Source organism: Somniosus microcephalus, chromosome 2 (genome assembly GCF_052327205.1).
Source record: "Somniosus microcephalus isolate GS21.2 chromosome 2, FLI_Smic_1.0, whole genome shotgun sequence".
Taxonomy (NCBI): domain Eukaryota; kingdom Metazoa; phylum Chordata; class Chondrichthyes; order Squaliformes; family Somniosidae; genus Somniosus; species Somniosus microcephalus.
The window spans coordinates 212,610,041-212,631,764 of record NC_140988.1 but is presented as its reverse complement, the minus strand read 5'-3'; the positions used below and the strand labels follow the sequence as shown (position 1 = coordinate 212,631,764).

General features: G+C 48.3%; 1 protein-coding gene across 4 annotated transcripts in view; it reads right to left on the bottom strand.

Moving 5' to 3' along the window:
• Nucleotides 1-21,724, bottom strand: part of n4bp2 (NEDD4 binding protein 2) — a 132,896-nt gene that overhangs the window by 108,855 nt on the left and 2,317 nt on the right. For 3 of the 4 annotated variants that reach the window (XM_085968984.1, XM_085968969.1, XM_085968975.1), the window contains exon 2: nucleotides 3,997-5,521. In XM_085968984.1, the coding sequence (XP_085825110.1) occupies nucleotides 3,997-5,521 (1,525 nt within the window). Of the gene's footprint in view, nucleotides 1-3,996; nucleotides 5,522-5,674; nucleotides 5,893-21,724 lie in introns of those variants that run through there. The other variant, XM_085968980.1, reaches the window with a different exon arrangement.

Below are 21,724 nucleotides of genomic sequence, written 5' to 3'. Positions count from 1 at the left end.
GGAGGATGTTGTGAAACTCCAGTCCGATTTGGACAGGTTGGGTGATTGGGCAGAAACATGGCAAATGCACTATAATGTGGATAAATGTGAGGTTATCCACTTTGGTGGCAAAAACAGGAAGGCAGATTATTATTTGAATGGCAATAGATTGGGAGATGGGGAAGTACAAAGAGACCTGGGTGTTCTTGTACACCAGTCGCTGAAGGTAAGCATGCAGGTGCAGCAGGCGGTTAAGAAGGCAAATGGTATGTTGGCCTTCGTAGCAAGAGGGTTCGAGAACAAGAACAAGGATGTCTTGCTGCAGTTGTACAGGGCCTTGGTGAGACCACACCTTGAGTATTGTACGCAGTTTTGGTCGCCTTACCTGAGGAAGGACGTTCTTGCCATGGAAGGAGTGCAGCGAAGATTCACCAGGCTGATACCTGGGATGGCAGGAATGACGTATGAGGAGAGATTGTGTCGATTGGGCTTATACTCACTGGAGTTTAGAAGATTGAGAGAGGATCTCATCGAAACCTATAAAATTCTGTCAGGCCTGGACAGACTAGATGCAGGAAGGATGTTTCTGATGGCCAGGGAGTCCAGAACCAGGGGTCATAGTCTAAGGATAAGGGGTAAGCCATTTAGGACTGAAATGAGGAGGAATTTCTTCACCCAGAGAGTGGTGAACCTGTGGAATTCTCTGCCACAGAGGGCGGTGGAGGCCAGTTCATTAAATATATTCAAGAAAGATTTGGATATATTTCTTAAGGCTAAAGGGATCAAGGGATATGGGGAGAAGGCAGGGACAGGGTACTGAATTTGGATGATCAGCCATGATCTCATTGAATGGCGGAGCAGGCTCGAAGGGCCGAATGGCCTACTCCTGCTCCTATCTTCTATGTTTCTATGAATGTGCAGGTGCAGCATGCCATTAGGAAGGCAAATGGTATGCTGGCCTTCATTACAAGAGGATTTGAGTACAGGAGTAAAGAAGTCTTACTCCAATTATATAGGGCCTTGGTGAGGCCACACCTGGAGTACGGTGTACAATTTTGGTCTCCTTACCTAAGGAAGAATATACTTGCCATAGAGGGAGTGCAACGAAGGTTCACGAGATTGATTCCTGGGATGGCGGGACTGTCGAATGAGAAGAGATTGAGTAAACTAGGCCTGTATTCTCTTGAATTCAGAAGAATGAGAGGGGATCTCATTGAAGCATACAAAATTATTACAGGGCTTGATAGTATGGATGCTGGGAGAATGTTTCCCTTGGCTGGGGAGTCTAGAACCAGGGGCCACAGCCTCAGGATAAAGGGTAGGCCATTCACGACTGAGATGAGAAGAAATTTCTTCAGGAGGGTGGTGAATCTTTGGAATTCTCTACCCCAGAGGGCTGTGGAGGCTCAGTCATTGGGTATATTCAAAACAGAAGTCGATACATTTCTGACTAGTAAGGGCATCAAGGGATATGGCGATGGGGCCAGTGAATGGAGTTGAGGCAAAAGATCAGCCATGATCTCACTGAATGGTGGAGCAGGCTCGAAAGGCCGAATGGCCTACTCCTGCTCCAATTTCTTACGTTATGTGCCCCATAATAGACTAATGAATAAGGTCAGAAAATGCGGAGTCAGGGGACAAGTAGCAGAATGGATTGCTAGCTGACTTCAAACCAGATAGCAGAGAGTGGGAGTAAAGTGTAGCTATTCACAGTGGCAGAAGGTGGATAGTGGTGTTCCACAAGGATCAGTGCCGAGACCACTGCTGTTTACAATTTAGACTTTGGAATCAAAAACACAATTTCTAAATTTGCGGACACCACCAAATTGGGGGGGATAGTCAATACTGAGGCGGACAGCAACAAATTACAGGAGGACATTAATAAACTTGCAGAATGGGCAAATAATTGGCAAATGAAGTTCAACACAGATAAATGTGAGGTATTACATTTTGGTAGGTAGAATAGGGAGGTCACTTATCACTTGGAGGGTGTGAGTCCAAGTGAGGTAGAGGAACAAAAGGATCTAGGAGTACAAATACACAAATCACTAAAAGTTGCGCCACAGGTTAGCAAGGCCATAAAAAAAGCAAACCAAGCACTAGGGTTTATTTCTAGAGGGATAGAATTGAAAAGTAGGGAAGTTGTGCTAAACCTGTATCGAACCTTGGTTAGACCACACTTAAAGTACTGTGTACAGTTCTGGTCGCCATATTTTAAAAAGGATATAGGAGGCACTGAAGAGGGTGCAGAGAAGATTTACAAGGATGATACCAGAAATGCGAGGGTATACATGTCAAGAAAGGATGAACAGGCTGGGTTCTTTTCTCTTGAAAAAATAAGGCTGAGGGGTGGGTGACCTAATAGAGGTCTTTAAAATTATGAAAGGTTTTGATAGAGTGGATACAGAGAGAATGTTTCCACTTGTGGGGAAGAGCATAACTATAGGCTATCAATATAAGATAGTCACCAAGAAATCCAACAGGGAATTCAGGAGAAACCTCTTTACCCAAAGAGTGGTGAGAATGTGGAACTCGCTACCACAGGGAGTGGTTGAAGCGAATAGTATAGATGCATTTAAGGGGAGGCTAGATAAGCATATGAGGGAAAAAGGAATAGAGGGTCATGCTGATAGATTTAGATGAGGAAAGACAGGAGGAGGCTCGAGTGGAGCATAAACGCCGGCATGGACTGGTTGGACCGAATGGCCTGTTTCGGTGCCGTCTATCCTATGTAACATTATAAATACCAATCACAGTGTCACATACAGGCATAAGAGAGATGTAGCAAGACAGAGGGGCTTTGGGAAAAAAATTTACAGAGTAGGATGATGGTGGCTAAAGGGCAACAACAACTTATATTTGTATAGCGCCTTTAACGTAGTTAAACGTTCCAAGGCGCTTCATAAGAGTATCAAACAAAATTTGACACCATGCCACATAAGGAGATCCTAGGGCAGATGAAAGGTAGGTTATAAAGAGCGTCTTAAAGGTGGAAAGAGAGGTAAAGAGGCAGAGAGGTTTAGGGAGGGAATTCCAGAGCTTAGGATCTTTGCAGCTGAAGGCACAAGACGTCAGTATTGAAAGATTAAAAGACACAAGCTGAGACATGTTGTCAGAGGAGGTTGCAAAGACAGGATGGGTTGAGGCCATGTAGGGATTCCAAAATGCACAAAAAGACTTCGAATTCAGTGCAATACTGGGCAACGGTTGCTGAGGACAGGTGAATGACAGGATGCAGCCAATGGGTTTTGGACAGGTTGCAGCTATGTAGAGTGGAGCTCAGGAGGTCAATAAGGAGAACAATAAGATGATCTGACACTTACAATCAGAAAATCTGCACAAAGTTAACAGATTAAAATGTAAATCAGTAAAAAAAAAATTCAACCAACTGAACTAGTTAGCAGGTACAACACTTTTTACACTATTATTTGCTTTTGCCGACTTAAGAACAGTGCAACTGCACTGCTAAACAAAAAAAAGTTGTATTAATATAGCGCCTTTCAAAGTGCTTATAGCCAATTAATTATTTTTCAGGTGTAGTCATTGTTGTAATGCAAGGAAACTCAGCAACCAATTTGCCAACAGCAGGGTCACACAAACAGCAATGAGATAAATGACCTGTTTTAGTGATGTTAGTTGAGGGATAAATGTTGGCCAGGACAACGGGAGACCTTCTCGGCTCAAATAGTGCCATGGATCCACAGGTAGACGGGACCGCAGTTTAGTGTCTCATCTGAAAATGGCACCTCCGACAGTGTAGCATTCCCTCATCACTCCACGGAAGTGTCAGCCTAGATTATGTGCAAGTCTCTGGAATAGGACTTGAACCAGAGACCTTCTGACTCAGAAGTGAGAATTCTATGACTGAACCAAAGCTGACACTTAAAGTAACCCACTGGTTGTAAAGCTCTCTGAGAACACACTATGGTGCTATAGAAAGGCAAATTCTTTTCTTTCTTCAATTGGTCTCCTAATTATGTATAAAAATGTAAAAAACCGTTTACCGTTATGTCATACCTGGCTAGGGTACTTTTTCCTGATCCAGGTAGTCCCCTCATCAAAAACAGCACTCTAGCTGTTCCCAGTGTCTTCCTGTTCATATGCTGTGGAAATGGATACTCATAAGTCTGCAACTGCTGAATGCCATATTGGTTTAACCATGGCTTTGAATGCAAGTTGTTGGCACCCAATCTCATAGCCAGATGAGGTGGATCACGACTAGGCACAGCTCCTGTAGATCTCCAAGGTGAAGCAACGCCAGGCCTCGGTTTTACAGGACTCATTGCCACAGGGGTGACAAAAGTTTTTGCCATAGGCTGGAACTCAGGAGCCCACGGATTCCATGAGATTGGAGATGCATTTGAAATATTTGTAAAAAGTACACTATTGGAATATTGAGGATAGTTTGCTTCCCCACTGTTCATTAATTTGGGCAGTTTTTCACCACTGGTAGCTTGCCCTACATCAAACCAATAAGGAAAACAGGTTGTATTTTGTTGCATATTGTTTGAAATACTCTCTTTATTTGCCAATGGTTTTGTTGAGGGGGTACTGTTTTTTGGTTTTAATTCATTTGTTCCTTTATACTCTTGAGGTTCTTCAAATAATTCACAATTTTCTGAAGATGATGAATTTCTGTTCAGTTTGAACCATGATATTTCATTTCCACCTGTATCAGAAAATCCTCCTACTACTTTATCAGAAATGCTACTACTTTGCGATAATCCAGTTCGCTGGTCCTCTGTATTTGGATGCAGGTCGTACTTTTGACTAGAATGCTCTGAACCACCATACGTGTTTGAGCCAATAGTGCCAATATTCATAGAAATGGCTGCTGACAGACTGTTACTTTCACTTTGATTTGTCCAAATATCTGCACTATTTGTCCTTATAGCGCTTGGAAATACAATTTTCACAACTCCAGGCTCAATGGAGGACTTCTTGTTGACAGGCCTTTCAACAGCTTCCAAAGAAAATTTGCTATAATTTGACTGAACTTCTGATCTTTTCTCAAATATGTTGTTTTCACTATCAAAACATCGGTTCAAATTTTCTTCATAGTCTTTTGAATTCAAGGTAAATGGTGAGTGCCTGAGAGATACCCCATCATCTGCACCGGTTTGCTGTTGATGTGACATACCACTCAAAGTAGAGTTCAAATTTGACTGAATTAGCTGAGGCAACTGGTCACCGACATAGACTCTAGAAAACTGGCTGATGGGAGAATTGTATTGGTTCATAAACGGCTGGTAAGACATGCACTGTTCTGGGCCAGTTTCATAACTTGCATTTATACAATACTTCTCCAATTCACTTTCAATTGTAGAGTCCAATTTTTCAGTTAAATCGAATCCAGATGCTCTAATATTTTCAGAAACAGCAACTGAATTACTTCTGTTGTCGGTCATGACTACTTTGCTGTCATTATTGACTTGATCATCACTCAGAGCAGCTGCCACACATTCAAATCCGGAGAAGCAGGAAGACGCCACTCCTTCAGCTGCATCAGACAGTACCAACAAAGAATCCATTGCATCGTCAGCTGAGCAAAACAAAAAAGGAATTTTCACACTTATGATAACCATACAAGAACATTTTCTGACGCTGCTTTACACCAAGTTAAATCATAATTTCAGATAGTATGTTCTAAACTTTTATACATGCAAAAATGTCTGTTGATATCTATGTACTGTACCAGGCAGCCACCAATCCATGCAAGCTCATACAAGCAAGAAGGAATTTTCAAATATATTCCTCAAACTGTATGGGGGAGAGAAGAAACAACAAAACGGGATTGTAACAAGAGAACAATTATGGAACTTAACAATAACTTGTATGTATTGGCAACATGCATGTTATTCATCTTCTCATAGTGCTGTATTATCTATTAAAATTGGTGTGTGGTCTCAGCAAGGCAACAGACTGTATCTGTATATGGCACTGTAAACATAACTTTGTGACTAATTGATTGCAATGGAGCAGCACCCAATGATATGTGGCAGGCAGCCGTGCCCTCCCCCCCCCCACCTTAACAACAGAATTTTCTTTCAGAAAAAAAAAATCACAGGACCAAGCGACTGGAAGCAATCTATTAAATATTGCAGTGCAGCAAATAGGTCCTTCGTAAATTCAAACACTACCCTGCAGACAACATGTATTTATAACAGCACCTTTAACGTAGTAAAACATCCCAAGATGCTTCACAGGAGAGTTATCAAATAAAATTTGACACCGAGCCACATAAGGAGGCCTTAGTGAATTTTTAAAACTGGAAACATCTACAGGAGTTAGAAAGTGATGTTATCCCCACAAAATATTAAATGGAAATGACATCACGCATATAGCAAAAACACATATGATCATGAAACAAAAATAATTCAGTTGCCCCATATATTTTCAAACTAAAAACAGTTCACCTTAAGATGTCCATGGCCTGGATTTTGCTGTAATAATAACGGTGAGGTTATTACAGCATAAATCTGACAGCAACTTCTGGTGTCTGCACATGCGCAATTAAACACAGAAATCCAATAGCTGCTGTCAGAGATACCCTGCAAGTTTAGGGAGGGAATTCCAGAGCTTAGGGCCTTGGCAGCTAAAGCACAGCCGCCAATGATGGAGCGATTAAAATCGGAGTTGCTCAAAAGGTCAGAATTGGAGAAGCGCAGATATCTGAGGGTTGTAGGGCTGGAGGAGATTACAGAGATAGGGAGGGGCGAAGCCATGGAGAGATTTGAAAACAAGGAATTGAATTATAAAAATCGAGGCATTGCTTAACCGGAGCACAGGGGTGATGGGTGAACAAGGCTTGGCAAGTTAGGACACAGGCAGCAGAGTTTTAGATGACCTCAAGTTTATGGAGGGTAGAATGTGGGCGGCCAGCCAGGAGTGCGTTGGAATAGTCAAGTCTAGAGGCAACAAAGGCATGGATGAGGGTTTCAGCAGATGAGCTGAGGCAGGGCGGAGGTGAAAATAGGCGATCTGAGTGATGGCGTAGATATGTGGTCAGAAGCTCACCCAGGTTGTGAACAGTTTGGTTCAGCCTCAGAGAGTTGCCTGGAAGAAGGATGGAATTGGTGGCTAGGGAACGGAGTTTGTGGCGGGGACCGAAGACAATGGCTTCGGTCTTCCCAGTATTTAATCAGAGAAATTTCTACACATCCAGTATTACATGTCAGACAAGCAGTCTGAAAATTTAAAGACAGTGGAGGGGTCGAGAGAAGTGGTGGCATGGTAGAGCTGGGTGTCATTGGCATACACGTGGAAACTGATGCTGTGTTTTCGAATGATGTCGCTGAGGGGCAGCATGTACAGGAAACTCTTTGGTATCCGGCACCGACATGTTGCCGGTTGATCAAAAATTCCAGATGACGGAGAGGGTTCTCTACCGAGGCTATTTTTAACAAAGAAAATTTTTTAAAAATCAAGAAATGTGCAGTATACAGTAATTGGGTACTCACCTACAGAATGTTGTGTTAAATGGATGGTGGAAGATGCTTGATTAAGTACAGTACTGCCAGTTGAGGGTAATGCAATGCAATGACTACCAGCAGCATGGGAGACACACAGTGCCCCTGTAAAATGGCGGATCAGAAGAGACTACCAGCAGCGCGGGAGTCAGACTCCTGTTACAGGGGTATTAAGTTGTTCCGACTCCCGACAGCGCCAAGAAGCCGAGTAGTGGCAGTTTGGAGAACTACCCCACTGACTAATTCGGCCACCGCGGGAGACTCGGAAACATTGCCGGTTATTGAGGTGTTGTTTTCGGAGTGAGAATTTTGCCGGTTAATAGAGAATTCCGGATATTTAGGTGCCGCTTAAACGAGAGTTTCCTGTAGATGAAAAACATGAGGGGGCCAAGGATATATCCTTGGGGGGCACTAGGGGTAACGGCATAAAGATCAAGAGATATGTACTGAATGTGAACCCTAATGCAATAAGTCAAAGGAATAATTTTAAAAGCTTGTCAGGAAGGTTCCAGTCTTATGGATCAGAGCAGACATTTTAAAACAAGGCTCATCTGATTTGCCACATAACGTGTTAACCTAAACCCCCATAACTCGCTTACTGCATAAATCATCAGCAGTTCATCTGGCTCACTGATCTGCGGACATCAGCAATGACAAATTGCCATTGATCAGAGATTATCCCATATTCCACGATGCACATAAAGGAAAACTTGCCAGGCCCCCCAACCACCCGAAGTCCAAAATGCAGACTTACCATCGACCTACAAATCCACAACCAGAGGTTCAAAAGATATGAACCAGACGCAAAAGGCTACATTGTAGGAGTTTACGTACTCCTAGCAAAAAATACTGAACTTGGAGAGGTTCAACAGAAAAGGTTTAATTGTTGAGGCTGCATGCTGAACACAAAATGGAGTCAGAGACTACACAAAGTACGACTGCCTTTCATCAGTGCACAGCTTCGACTCCTCCTCCCCCGCTCTGGGCTTAACTATGTTGCAGATCGAGTTTCTTAAAGGTGCGATCCTTCTTAAAGGCATGACGCCTGATTTATAGTCTACGGACCGGAAAGCGGATTGTGTCCGTTCTGTGATTGGTACGCCACACAGCTCCCCCCAGAATCCGCTAGTAGGGAGTGTACGAACCGGCGTGGCGGCTTGATGGCACAGCCGGAACGGCTCTTGGCGGTTGGTGTCGGGAGCGGGGCGGTCGGACGCGTCGGGCTCTTAGGCGGTCTGCCCCGCGGTGGGGGTTGGCCCACTGGAACGGGTTCGTCGGGCTCTAGGTGCGCCAGCTTGAGCCGGTCGACCGACACCTTGTCAGTTCTGCCGCCCACTTCAAGGAGAAAGAACTTGTTCCCCGTCTGGAGTACCTTGTAGGGTCCGTCGTATGGGGGCCGTAGAGGTCCTCGGTGGGCGTCATGGCGCACGAAAACAAATTTGGCCATGTGCAGGCTAGGTGGTACGCAGGTTGCTGGTTCACCGTGGCGGCCGGTGGGTACCGGAGCGAACTGTTGTGCTCGGTTGGCGAAAGCGCGGCGTTGTTGGTCAGCCGACCGGGAGTCGTGGCGGTGGGCAGGAACTCTCCGGGTACGCGCAGCGGCTGGCCGTACACGAGTTCCGCCGCCGAGGCTTGCAGGTCTTCCTTGACCGCGAAGCGTAGGCCGAGTAGCACCCACGGGAGGCGGTCGATCCAAGCCTCGTCCTCGAGGCTGGCGCGGAGGGACGCCTTCATGGACCTGTGGAAATCGCTCGCACAGTCCGTTGGCTTGGGGGTGGTAAGCCGTGGTGCGGTGAACGGCCACCCCGAGGTTTCGGGCGATGGCGGCCCACAGATCAGAGGTGAACTGCGGGCCTCTATCCGACGTCATGTCGGAGGGGACGCCGAACCGAGCGACCCAGGTACCGACGAACGCCCTCGCGATGTCGGCAGTGGTGGTGGACGTCAGTGGAATGGCCTCGGGCCAGCGGGTGGTACGGTCCACGATTGTCAGCAGGTGCGTGTGACCTTGTGATGGCGGCAGGGGGCCGACGAGGTCGATGTGGACGAACCTTCTTTCTGTCATGGTGAACTCACAGAATCCTCACAGTGCAGATAGAGGCCATTTCGGCCCATTGAGCCTGCACCGACACATATCCCACCCGATCCCCATAACCCCTACACCAACACATATCCCACCCTATCCCCGTAACCCCACGTATTTAATCCCCCTAACACTAAGGGTCAATTTTATCATAGCCAATCAACCTAACCCGCACATCTTTGGACTGTGGGAGGAAACCGGAGCGCCCGGAGGAAACCCACGCAAACACGGGGAGAATGTGCAAACTCCACACAGTCACCCGAGGCCGGATTCGAACCCGGGTCCCTGGCGCTGTGAGGCAACAGTGCTAACCACTATGCTCGAGTGGGGCTTTGACGTGCTGGTGGATTTTGGCATGCTGGCAAGCTATGCAGGATCTGGACCAGACGTGCACATCTTTGCGCAGGCCGCGCCAGACAAATCGGTTGGCCACCAGTCTAATGGACGCGCGGGCGCCGGGGTGTGAGAGGCCGTGGACGATGTCGAACACCCGTTTTCGCCAGGACACCGGGACTACGGGGTGGGGTTGCGCCAAGGAGGTGTCGCATTTGACTGTGACGGCGGACGGGCCGCAGGCGACGTCAGTCAGTCGCAGCCCTGGGAGGGTTGTGGGTGCGGAGAGCAGATCGGGTCGGTGCGTTGCTCCGCTGCCAGTTGAGCATAGTCCACTGCCAGGTGGGCGCCGTGGACGGCGGGGTGGGATAGGCAGTCGGCCACCGCGTTGTCTCGACCGGAGACATGCCGGATGTCCGTGGTGAATTCGGACACCGCGGCGAGCTGGTGTTGTTGCCTGGCTGACCACGGGTCCGCAGATTTCGCCATCGCGAATGTCAGGGGTTTGTGGTCGACAAACGCGGTGAAGGGGCGGCCCTCCAGAAGAAATCTAAAATGGCGGACTGCCAGGTACAGTGCGAGGAGCTCGCGGTCAAAGGCGCTATATTTGGCCTCCGGGGGGGCGCAGTTGGCGGCTGAAAAAGGCCAGCAGTTGCCAGGCCCCGTCGACCCACTGTTCGTACACGGCGCCGACCGTGTGGTCGGAGGCGTCCGTGGTGAGGGCCACCCTGGCGTTGGGCTGTGGGTGAGCGAGCATGGTGGCGTCGGCGAGCGCCTTTTTGGTCGAGTCGAAAGCGGTCAACATGTCCGCCGACCACTCGATCGCCATTCTGTCTTTCTTACCCCGGAGGGCTTCGTATAGGGGCCGCATGAGGGAGGCCGCTCCGGGAATGAAGCGGTTGTAAAAGTTGATCATCCCCAAGAACTCCTGGAGGCCTTTGATGGTGGTAGGCCGGGGGAACTGCTGGACAGCTTGCACCTTGGCGGGCAGGGGAATGGCTCCGTCCTGCGTGATGTGGTGGCCGAGGAATTCGATCCTGCTGAGGCCGAATTGGCACTTGGCTGGGCTGATGATGAGCCCGTGCTCACTGAGCCGCTGGAACAGGGTGCGGAGGTGCTCGATGTGTTCCTGCTTGGAGGAACTAGCTACCAGGATGTCATCCAGGTAGACAAAGAGGAACTTCAAGTCCCGGAGGACCGAGTCCATGAGCCGCTGGAAGGCCTGGGCCGCGTTTTTGAGGCCGAAGGGCATTCGGAGGAACTCGAATAGCCCAAAAGGGGTGATTATGGCCGACTTGGGAACGTCCGTGGGGTGGACTTGCACCTGATGGTAACCGCGCACCAGGTCGACTTTGGAGAAGACTGAGCGGCCGGCCAATCTAGCCGAGAAGTCTTGAATGTGCGGTATGGGGTACCGATCCGGCGTGGTGGCGTCGTTTAGGCGCCGGTAGTCCCCGCAGGGGCGCCATCCCCCGTCAGGTTTGGTGACGATGTGGAGTGGGGAGGCTATGGGGCTGTTGGAGCGGCGGATGATGCCGAGCTGTTCCATTGTGGCGAACTACGCCCGCGCGATCTCCAGCTTGGCCGGGTCCAGCCTGCGGGCGTGGGCATACACCGGTGGGCCTGTGGTGGGGATGAAGTGTTCTACCCAGTGCTTAGCAACCTTCGCGGAGAAGGTCGGGTTGGTGAGGGCTGGGAACTCAGCCAGGAGTGCTGAGTAGTCGTCCGTTGAGCGGGCGCGGCACTGCCACGCCATTTCGGCGGGTTGGGGGGGGGGGGTGCCATGGCACCTGGGATAGGTGACATGGTGTTCATGTCCACGAGGCGGCGCCTAGGCATGTCGACCAACAGGCCGTGGGCGCACAGGAAATCCGCACCAAGGAGCGGGCAGAGCATCTTGGCGGTGATAAACTCCCAGTGGTAGCGGCGGCCTGCGAGGTCGATGGTGACGGTGCGGGTGCCGTATGTCCGGATGTCGGTGCCGTTGGCGGCAGCCAGCGCAGGACCGCGGCCGCCTCGCTGGATCTCGAGGGCGGACGCGGGGATGATGCTGCGCTGCGCGCCCGTGTCGCATAGGAAATGGCGTCCGGAGGCGCTGTCCGTAACGTACAGCAGCGCGCCTGCTTGCCCCACGGCCATCGTGTAGGCCGGTGTGGGGGCGGTTGGAAACATGCAGGGATGGCTGCAGCGGCGTGCCCGTGCACCGAACCGGGTATGGAAGTAGCAGTAGCCCTGGGTCGGAGGGCTTGGGGGACGTGGGGGCCTGGGGGGCTTCGTGGCCGAGCTGTGTGGCCGCGCGATAGAGGGTGCAGCGCGCGCCGACGCTGCGGAGGCCAGGTCGAGGGTGACGGCGTGGTTGGAGCTGGCAGACAGGAGCTTATCAGCTTCGTCGGCCAGGGCCTCGAGGTCCGTGAGGCTGGACGCCACGATCGCCGGGCGGATGCTGGGAGGTAGTTGGCGGATAAAGAGCGTGCGGAAGAGGGAGCCGGGCGGTTTCTCGTCGGTTAAAGCAAGCATGTGTGAGAGCAAGTCTGACGGCGTGGAGTCACCGAGGCCCGGGAGGTCGAGGAGGTGGCAGTTGCGCAAGAATTGGGAGGCTGTGAATTTTTTAATGAGCACGGCCTTGAGATGTGCGTACTTGCCTTCCTCCGGAGGGTTTTGTAGTGTTGTCCAGACTTTCGTGATTGTGGAGCTGCCCAGGGAGGCAAGGAGGTAGTCGTACATCGTTGCGTCGGCGGTGATGCCGCGGAGTCGGAATTGCGATTCAGCTTGAAGGAACCAGGCGGTGGCCAGGTTCTCCCAGAACTCCGGCAGCTTCACAGAAACTGCGTTTGTGTCAGCCATGGTTACGCTTAGGAGTCGTCCTGAGCGTCAGGTTTACCAATGTAGGAGTTTACGTACTCCTAGCAAAAAATACTGAACTCAGCGAGGTTCAACAGAAAAGGTTCAATTGTTGAGGCTGCATGCTGAACACAAAATGGAGTCAGAGACTACACAAAGTACGACTGCCTTTTATCAGTACACAGCTTCGACTCCTCCTCCCCCGTTCTGGGCTTAACTATGTTGCAGATCGAGTTTCTTAAAGGGGTGATCCTTCTTAAAGGCAAGACGCCTGATTTATAGTCTACAGACCGGAAAGCGGATTGTGTCCGTTCTGTGATCGGTACGCCACAACATATCGCTTTTCAGCTGTCAGACAGGACATCAGACAAACACTTGGTGACTGACTGGCAATTAGCGGATTCCTGGCAGTTAACAGATTCCTATCACGTGCCCAAGGAGTAATTCTCTTGTGTTTTGTCTGCGACTCCTGACCGGTTCAGTAGTGTCCACAATTTTGCACGTAACCAGTGTTAAACTGGCCAAATATTTGGGAGACATAAAATAGCTCTGTAAAGTATCCACTGCACATATATCACATTCAGCAGAAATTGAGTAATACTCACCCCAAAACGCTAATTAGCAGACCTTTAGATGAGGCACAACATTCCCCCAATAAGCAGAGATTGGGCAATAATCCCCTGGACTCAGTGGAAAATCCTCCTCCCATCGTAATCAGGCAATAATACCCAAGCCAGCCACTGCCCCCGCCATTCCATCCACCCAACAGCAGAAAACCCGATAAACCCCTTCACTCTCTTCCGAGAACATTGATCGAGCGCTATTCTGGACTGAATACACAGCGGACTTCCACCTCTCCCAGCAAAAGTCGGTCACTTTTCCTCTAGACCCCACTGAGCAATCATCATCAAGCAGCACCGACCCCCCTCCCGCCCCCACCACCACCACCCCTGCGCCTACAAAAGCAGAGATAGGGCCACATTTTCCCAGATTGCACCTAGCAGTCACGCCACCACCCCAGCAAAAAAAATCAAGAGCCATGCCCTACTCCAAATTGTGCAGGCAGCACAGGCAAATGAACAGATGATAGCCAACAACAACCATGTTTTGCACCGCCTACCACAGTTCACAACCTCCCTTGCCCCTTACCGAGCAGAGATTTCAGGATCCCCACCAGCCAGAGATGAAAATGTGATGACGAAACAAGCTCTGAAATGACCAATTACTGAAAACGATGGAGTGAAGTGCAGATGAATCATGGTTAAAAATTGGAAACGTTGTGCAGAACAGTCATCACAACCCCCTCCCCTCTGTGTACAGGAGGTGTTTCCATCAAGCCACCCAACTGAGCAGGAATACAGCCATCAAGCTTCACCCAACAAGCGGAAACAAGCACACAAATCCACCCACTCCCACTCGTCAGCATAAGTCACAGCTAGTATTCCTTCACCGCATGGAGCTGAAAACAGGGTACCATGACCACCGAGTAGAAGTCGGTATGCAAACCATCACCACTCCAAGAAGTCCAACTACCGCCCTTCACTGAACAGCAACCCCGCAAACCAACCCCCAGGCCCCACCCGCAACATTGAATGTAAATACCAGCAGAATCCCACAACCAGGAACAGAAATCCAGCAGTTAAACCCCATCCCCCACATAGCAAATGTTTGATCAACCTCCCCCAACAGAGGGCAAACTCTGCTTTCCCTACCCCTCAGAGGACAAAGAGTTCCTGCACCACGACCCCCTCCCCTCTATTCCACTTCCCCATCTTACCTTGGCTGCCCCAACTCCCCCTTCCCGTCCCAACTTCAACAGCCAATTATCTCACTTGCTTGACCTGAAGACTGGACTTGAGGTTCCCCCCCACTCCCCCGTTGCTTTGAAAAGTGTTTTGAAATGGTGATATAAATAAATATATAAAATCTGAAGAAAAATGAGAGCCCAAAAAAACAGAAGTTCAGAAATAATCAGTTTTTAATTTGAACATTACTAACCCTCAAGAAAGCAACTAAGAGATTAACAAGGCACAGTTAAGCTAAATGACAACCTACAATTATTTTCACAGTTCAGACACCAGTTTTTGTGGGCCTCAATAGCAGTTCCACAAATAGTACAATACAAATGTACATGATCACAAACTAACGTAATGCTTAGCATTAAAATACATTTTAGTAATTATAGATGGTCTATGCGCTGCAAAATGTTGATTGCTAAAATTAACATCTAAAATAGCACACCACCATAGTATTGTGAAGCACAAATATTTTTTAACATCTGATTGATATGAAATAATTGATACTAAGAAAATTATGTTATGATCACTGTAGGAAGTATATATTTTTTGTTACTATCACCATTTATTATCAAGGCTCTTCAGTGTGTGCCCTGACATTATAAATGTCACACAATGTAGGGTGTCCTCGGTGTGAAGACAGGACTTGGCTTCCACAGTCATTGTGGAAACAGTCTTTACAACGTGGACATGTTCCACAGTATCGTGTGGCGCTACCACCATGCTAAATGAGTTCGATTTACAGATTTAACTGAACATCCCTGAGGTGCTTTGGGCCACCATCAGCAGCAGAACTGAATTCCACCACAATCTGTAATCTCATGGTCTGGCATATGCCTCAATCCTCCATTATCAGCAAGCCACATGACCAACCCTGGTACAATGAGAAGTGTAGACAGGCCGCTGCAGGCATACCTACAATGAGATGTCAACCTGGTGATACTCCAACACAGGATGACATGCATGCTAAACAGTGAAGCAGCATATTATAGACAGACCTAAGCAATCCTATAACCAACAGATCAGTGCAACCCTGCCACATCCAGTCGTGAATGGAGGTGAACGAGGGTGCATGAACATCGGCATCGTCAACAACAGAGCCCAACAAAAGGCTTAAACGTTCGCGACCATCTTCAGTCAGAAGCGCCGAGGGGATGATGCATCTCGGCCTACTTCTCAGGTCCCCACCCACAGATGCCAGTCTTCAGCCAATTCGAATCACTCCAGTGACATCAAGAAATGCCTAAGTGCACGGGATGCAGCAAAGGCTATGGGCCCTGGCACTATGCCGGCTGTAGTGCTGAAGACCCATGCTCCAGAACTAGCTGTACTCCAAACTAAACTGTTCCATTGTAGCTACAACACTGGCATCTACTCGATAAATTGCCTAGGTATGTCATGCCAAAAAGAGCAAGACAAATCCAACCCGGCTAATTACAGCCCCATCAGCCGACTTTCAATTGTCAAAGTCATGAAAGGTGTCGTCAACAATGCTATCAAGTGGCACCAATAACCTGTTCACCGATGCTCAGCTTGAGTTCCATCAGGACCACTCGGCTCCAGACCTCATTACAAACTTGGTCGGAATAATGGACACAAGACCAGAGGTGAGGAAAGAGTGACGTCCCTTGACATGAAGGCAGCATTTGACCAAGGGTGGCACCAGAAAGGCCAAGTAAAACTAAAGTCAATGGAGACCAGAAGGAAAACTCTCCACTGGCTACAGGCATATTTGGTACAAAGGAAGATAGTTGTGACTGTTGGAGGCCAATCATCTCAGTCCTAGGACATAGCTGCAAAGGTTCCTCAGGGCAGCGTCCGAGGCCCAACTATCTTCAGCTGCTTCAAAGACCTTCCCTCCATCATAAGGTCAGAATCACAGAAACCCCACAGTGCAGATAGAGGCCATTTTGGCCCATCGAGCCTGCACCGACACATATCCCACCCGATCCCCGTAACCCCTACACCAACACATATCCCACCCTATCCCCGTAACCCCACGTATTTAATCCCCCTAACACTAAGGGTCAATTTATCATAGCCAATCAACCTAACTCACACATCTTTGGACTGTGGGAGGAAACCGGAGCACCCGGAGGAAACCCACGCAAACACGGGGAGAATGTGCAAACTCCACACAGACAGTCGCCCGAGGCCGGATTCGAACTGATGACTGCACAGTGTTCAGCTTCATTCGTAATTCCTCAGATAATGAAGCAGTCCATGCCCACATGCAGCAAGACCTGTACAACATCCAGGCTTGGGCTGATAAGTGACAAGTAACAGTCGTGCCACACAAGTGCAAGGCAATGACCATCTCCAACGAGGGAGAGCCTAACCATCACCCCTTGTCATTCAATGGCATTACCATCGCCAAATTACCCACCATCCTGGGAGTCACCACTGACCAAAATCCTAACTGGACCAGCCACATAAATGCCATGGCTACTAGAGCAGAGGTTGAGTATTCTGCAGCCTGACTCCTCAAAACCTCTTCACCACTTACAAGACACAAGTCAGAAGTGCAATGGAATACTCTCCACTTGCTTGGATGGATCCAGCTACAACACTAAAGAAATTCTACACACCAGTAGGGACCTCGCAAGTGCCGGTTTCAGGCATGCGAAGTGCATGCGCTGAAAACCGGCACTTCCGATCTGTCAAGAGTCCTCTTGACAGATCGCACAGCTGCCCTGGAGAAGGGCCTTTGCGGGTGGAGAGTTCCGCTTTCTGCAGAGCCTCCGCCCGCTGAAATTCCTTAAAAATCTTACGCCTGGTAAAAGCAGGCGTAAGGCCTGCTTTTACCAGCATAAGAGTTTTTAAAAGTTTTTTTTTATGTCCACTCATTTATAATGTAAAAAAAATACTTTTAAAAAAGGTAAGTTTAATATTTAGCCCCATAAAAAACTTTAATTATTTTTTTTCAATAAATTAAATTTTTGTTTAAAATATTTAATTTAATGTAATTTTAACTCGTTTTAAAAAGGTGATTTAAAAAAAAGTTATTTAATGTTGTAGTGTCTTTTTTCAGTGAGCCCCATTCATACCTTTGACAGGTCTACCTGTCAAAAGTATGAAGGGGGATTCCCTTCTCCCATTGACTCGCCTGGCCCACGTGATCCCAGGGACGCTTGTGAACTGCCCGCGCCCCTGGGATACCTGGGCCTCTGCGCGCGCGCACCAGAAGAGGCCCAGGAGCGGAAGAGTCCGGACCTCGGGAGCTCTCGGGTAAGGGCGTAGATTTTTTCCCGGATGAGGCATCCGCACGCAGGATGCCTATCGGAAATTACGGGCCATGGTAAAAATAAAGGATTAAAGATGTTTTTTGCAAAATTAAAAATCAATTTTTCCCCCAGTCCCAGCAGCAGTGCGGACCTGGGAGGAGCAGCGGCGGCGATAAAAGGCGAGCCCGAGGCGCAGGTAGGCCCCACAGCAGCAGCAGTGGCAGTGCGGACCTGGGAGGAGTGGCGGCGGTGATAAAAGGTGAGCCCGAGGCGCAGGTAGGCCCCACAGCAGCAGCAGCGGCAGTGCGGACCTGGGAGGAGCGGCGATGGCGATAAAAGGCGAGCCCGAGGCGCAGGTAGGCCCCACAGCAGCAGTGCTGACCTGGGAGGGGCGGCGAGGCGGCGGCGGCGATTAAAGGAGAGCCCGAGGCCCGAGAGGTTTACCAATCTCAGAGCTCCGAGAGCGTGAGACAGAAGTAAAAAGTAATCGAAGTGTGACGTCACCAGAAAGCAGGTAAGTGATTGGTTGGTGAGTATTTTGCGTCTTTTCCAAACTTAAATTTTGTGGTTTATAGTTTCTCGGGTCTCTGTTGTGTAGCAGGGACTGCTGTTTAACAAGGGCCCTTGAGTATATCATTTAATTGTAGTATAATTGGTGGGATTGATTTGATTTGAATTAATTAATTAAAGGGTAAGTCATGGCAGGACAGCTCGGTGCCGTGATATGCTCCTCCTGCACTATGTGGGAAATCAGGGACACTTCCTGTGTCCCTGACGACCATGTGTGCGGGAAGTATATCCAGCTGCAGCTACTGGCAGACCGCATTGCGGCGCTGGAGCTACGAATGGATGCATACTGGAGCATTCGCGATGCGGAGGACGTCGTGGATAGCATGTTTAGGGAGTTGGTCACACCGCAGGTAAAGGATGCACAGGCAGGAAGAGAATGGGTGACCACCAGGCAGAGTAGTAGGCGCAGGCAGGTAGTGCAGGGGTCCCCTGTGGCCATCCCCCTCTCAAACAGATATACCGCTTTGGATATTGGTGAGGTAAATGCCTTATCAGAGGAAGGCAGCAGCAGCCAACTTCCTGGCACTGTGGGTGGTTCTGCTGCACAGGACGGGAGGAAAAAGAGTGGGAGAGCTATAGTGATAGGGGATTCTATTGTAAGGGGAATAGATAGGCGTTTCTGCGGCCGCAAACGAGACTCCAGGATGGTATGTTGTCTCCCTGGTGCAAGGGTCAAGGATGTCTCGGAGCGGCTCCAGAGCATTTTGGAAGGGGAGGGTGAACAGCCAGTTGTCGTGGTGCATATAGGTACCAACGATATAGGTAAAAAACGGGATAGATCCTAAAAGCTGAACATAGGGAGTTAGGAGGTAAATTAAAAAATAGGACCTCAAAAGGTAGTAATCTCAGGATTGCTACCAGTGCCACGTGCTAGTCAGAGTAGAAATAGAAGGATATTCCAGATGAATACGTGGCTAGAGGAATGGTGCAAGGGGCAGAGATTCAAATTCCTGGGACATTGGAACCGGTTCTGGGGGAGGTGGGACCAGTACGAAACGGATGGTTTGCACCTGGGCAGGACTGGGACCGAGGTCCTAGGGGGGAGTGTTTGCTACTGCTGTGGGGGAGGTTTTAAACTAAAATGGCAGTAGATTGGGAACCTGTGCAGGGAGACAGAGGAAACGGAAAGAAGGATAGAAGCAAAAGACAGGAAAGAGAAAAGCAAAAGTGGCAGTCAGAGTAATCAAGGGTTTAAATCAAACATGGCCACAGTAAATAATAATTCTAAAAGGTCGAAGAGTGTTAAAAAAACAAGCCTGAAGGCTTTGTGTCTTAATGCGAGGAGCATTCGTAATAAGGTGGATGAGTTAGCTGCGCAAATAGATGTAAACGGATATGATATGATTGGGATTACGGAAACATGGCTCCAGGGTGACCAGGGCTGGGAACTCAACATCCAGGGGTATTCAATATTCAGGAAAGACAGGCAAAAAGGGAAAGGAGGTGGGGTAGCATTACTGGTTAAAGAGATTAACACAATTGTAAGGATGGATATTAGCTCTGATGAAGTAGAATCTGTATGAGTAGAGCTGAGAAATACCAAGGGACAGAAAACGTTAGTGGGAGTTGTATACAGATCCCCAAACAGTAATGCGGAGGTTGGGAATGGCATTAAACGGGAAATTAGAGACGTGTGCAATAAGGGCACAGCAGTTATCATGGGTAACTTTAAACTACATATAGATTGGGCTAACCAAATTAGTAACAATACTGTGGAGGAGGAATTCCTGGAGTGTGTGCGGGATGGTTTCCTGGACCAATATGTCGAGGAACCAACTAGAGATCAGGCCATCCTAGACTGGGTATTATGTAATGAGAAAGGAATAATTAGCAGTCTTGTTGTGCGAGGCCCCTTGGGGCGGAGCGATCATAATATGATCGAATTCTTCATTAAGATGGAGAGTGAAGTATTTGACTCAGAGACCAGGGTCCTGAATTTAAATAAAGGAAACTACGATGGTATGAGGCGCGAGTTGGGTAGGACTGATTGGGGAATGTTACTCAAAGGGTTGACGGTGGATAGGCAATGGCAAACATGTAAAGATCGCATGGATGAACTACAGAATTTGTTCATCCCTGTTTGGCATAAAAATGAAACAAAAAAGGTGAATCAACCATGACTAACAAGGGAAATTAGGGATAGCATAAGATCCAAGGAGGGGACATATAAATTGGCCAGAAAAAACAGCAAACCTGAGGATTGAGAGCAGTTTAGGATTCAACAAAGGAGGACAAAGGGATTAATTAAGAGGGGGAAAATAGAGTATGAGAGTAAGCTTGCAGGGAACATAAAAACTGACTGTAAATTCTATAGATATGTGAAGAGAAAAAGATTGGTGAAGTCAAGCGTAGGTCCCTTGCAGTCAGAATCAGGGGAATTTATAATGGGGAACAAAGAAATGGCTGACCAATTAAATACATATTTTGGTTCTGTCTTCAGAAAGGAGGACACAAATAACCTCCCAGAGATGTCGGAGAACATAGGGTCTGATGAAAGGGAGGAACTGAAAGAAATCAGTATTTGTAGGGAAGTGGTGTTGGAGAAATTGACGGGATTGAAGGCCGATAAATCCCCATGGCCTGATAATCTACATCCTAGGGTACTTAAGGAAGTGGCCCTAGAAATAGCAGATGCATTGCTGATCATCTTCCAACATTCGATGGAATCTGGAACAGTACCCATGGATTGGAGGGTAGCTAATGTAACCCCACTATTCAAAAAAGGTGATAGAGAGAAAACGGGGAATTGCAGCCTGGTAAGCCTGACATCGGTAGTGGGGAAAATGCTAGAGTCCATTATAAAAGATGTAATAGCATCCGACAGGATCGGACAAAGTCAACATGGATTTACAAAAGGTAAATCGTGCTTGACTAATCTACTGGAATTTTTTGAGGATGTAACTGGTAAAATAGATAAGGGAGAACCAGTGGATGTGGTGTATTTGGACTTTCAAAAGGCTTTCGATAAGGTCCCGCATAAGAGATTAGCGTGTAAAGTTAAGGCACATGGGATTGGGGGCAAGGTATTGACTTGGATAGAGAACTGGTTGGCAGACAGAAAGCAAAGAGTTGGAATAAACGGGTCTTTTTCCGAGTGGCAGGCAATGACTAGTGGGGTACCGCAGGGATTGGTCCTTGGACCCCAGCTATTCACAATATATATTAATGATCTAGACAAGGGAACTAGATGTAATATCTCCAAGTTTGCAGACGACACAAAGCTGGGTGGGCATGTGTGCTGTGAGGAAGATGCAGAGAAACTCCAGGATGATTTGGACAGGTTGGGTGATTGGGCAGAAGCATGGCAGATGTAATATAACGTGGATAAATGCGAGGTTATCCACTTTGGTGGCAAAAACAGGAAGGCAGATTATCTGAATGGCAATAGATTGGGAGAAGGGGAAGTGCAAAGAGACCTGGGTGTCCTTG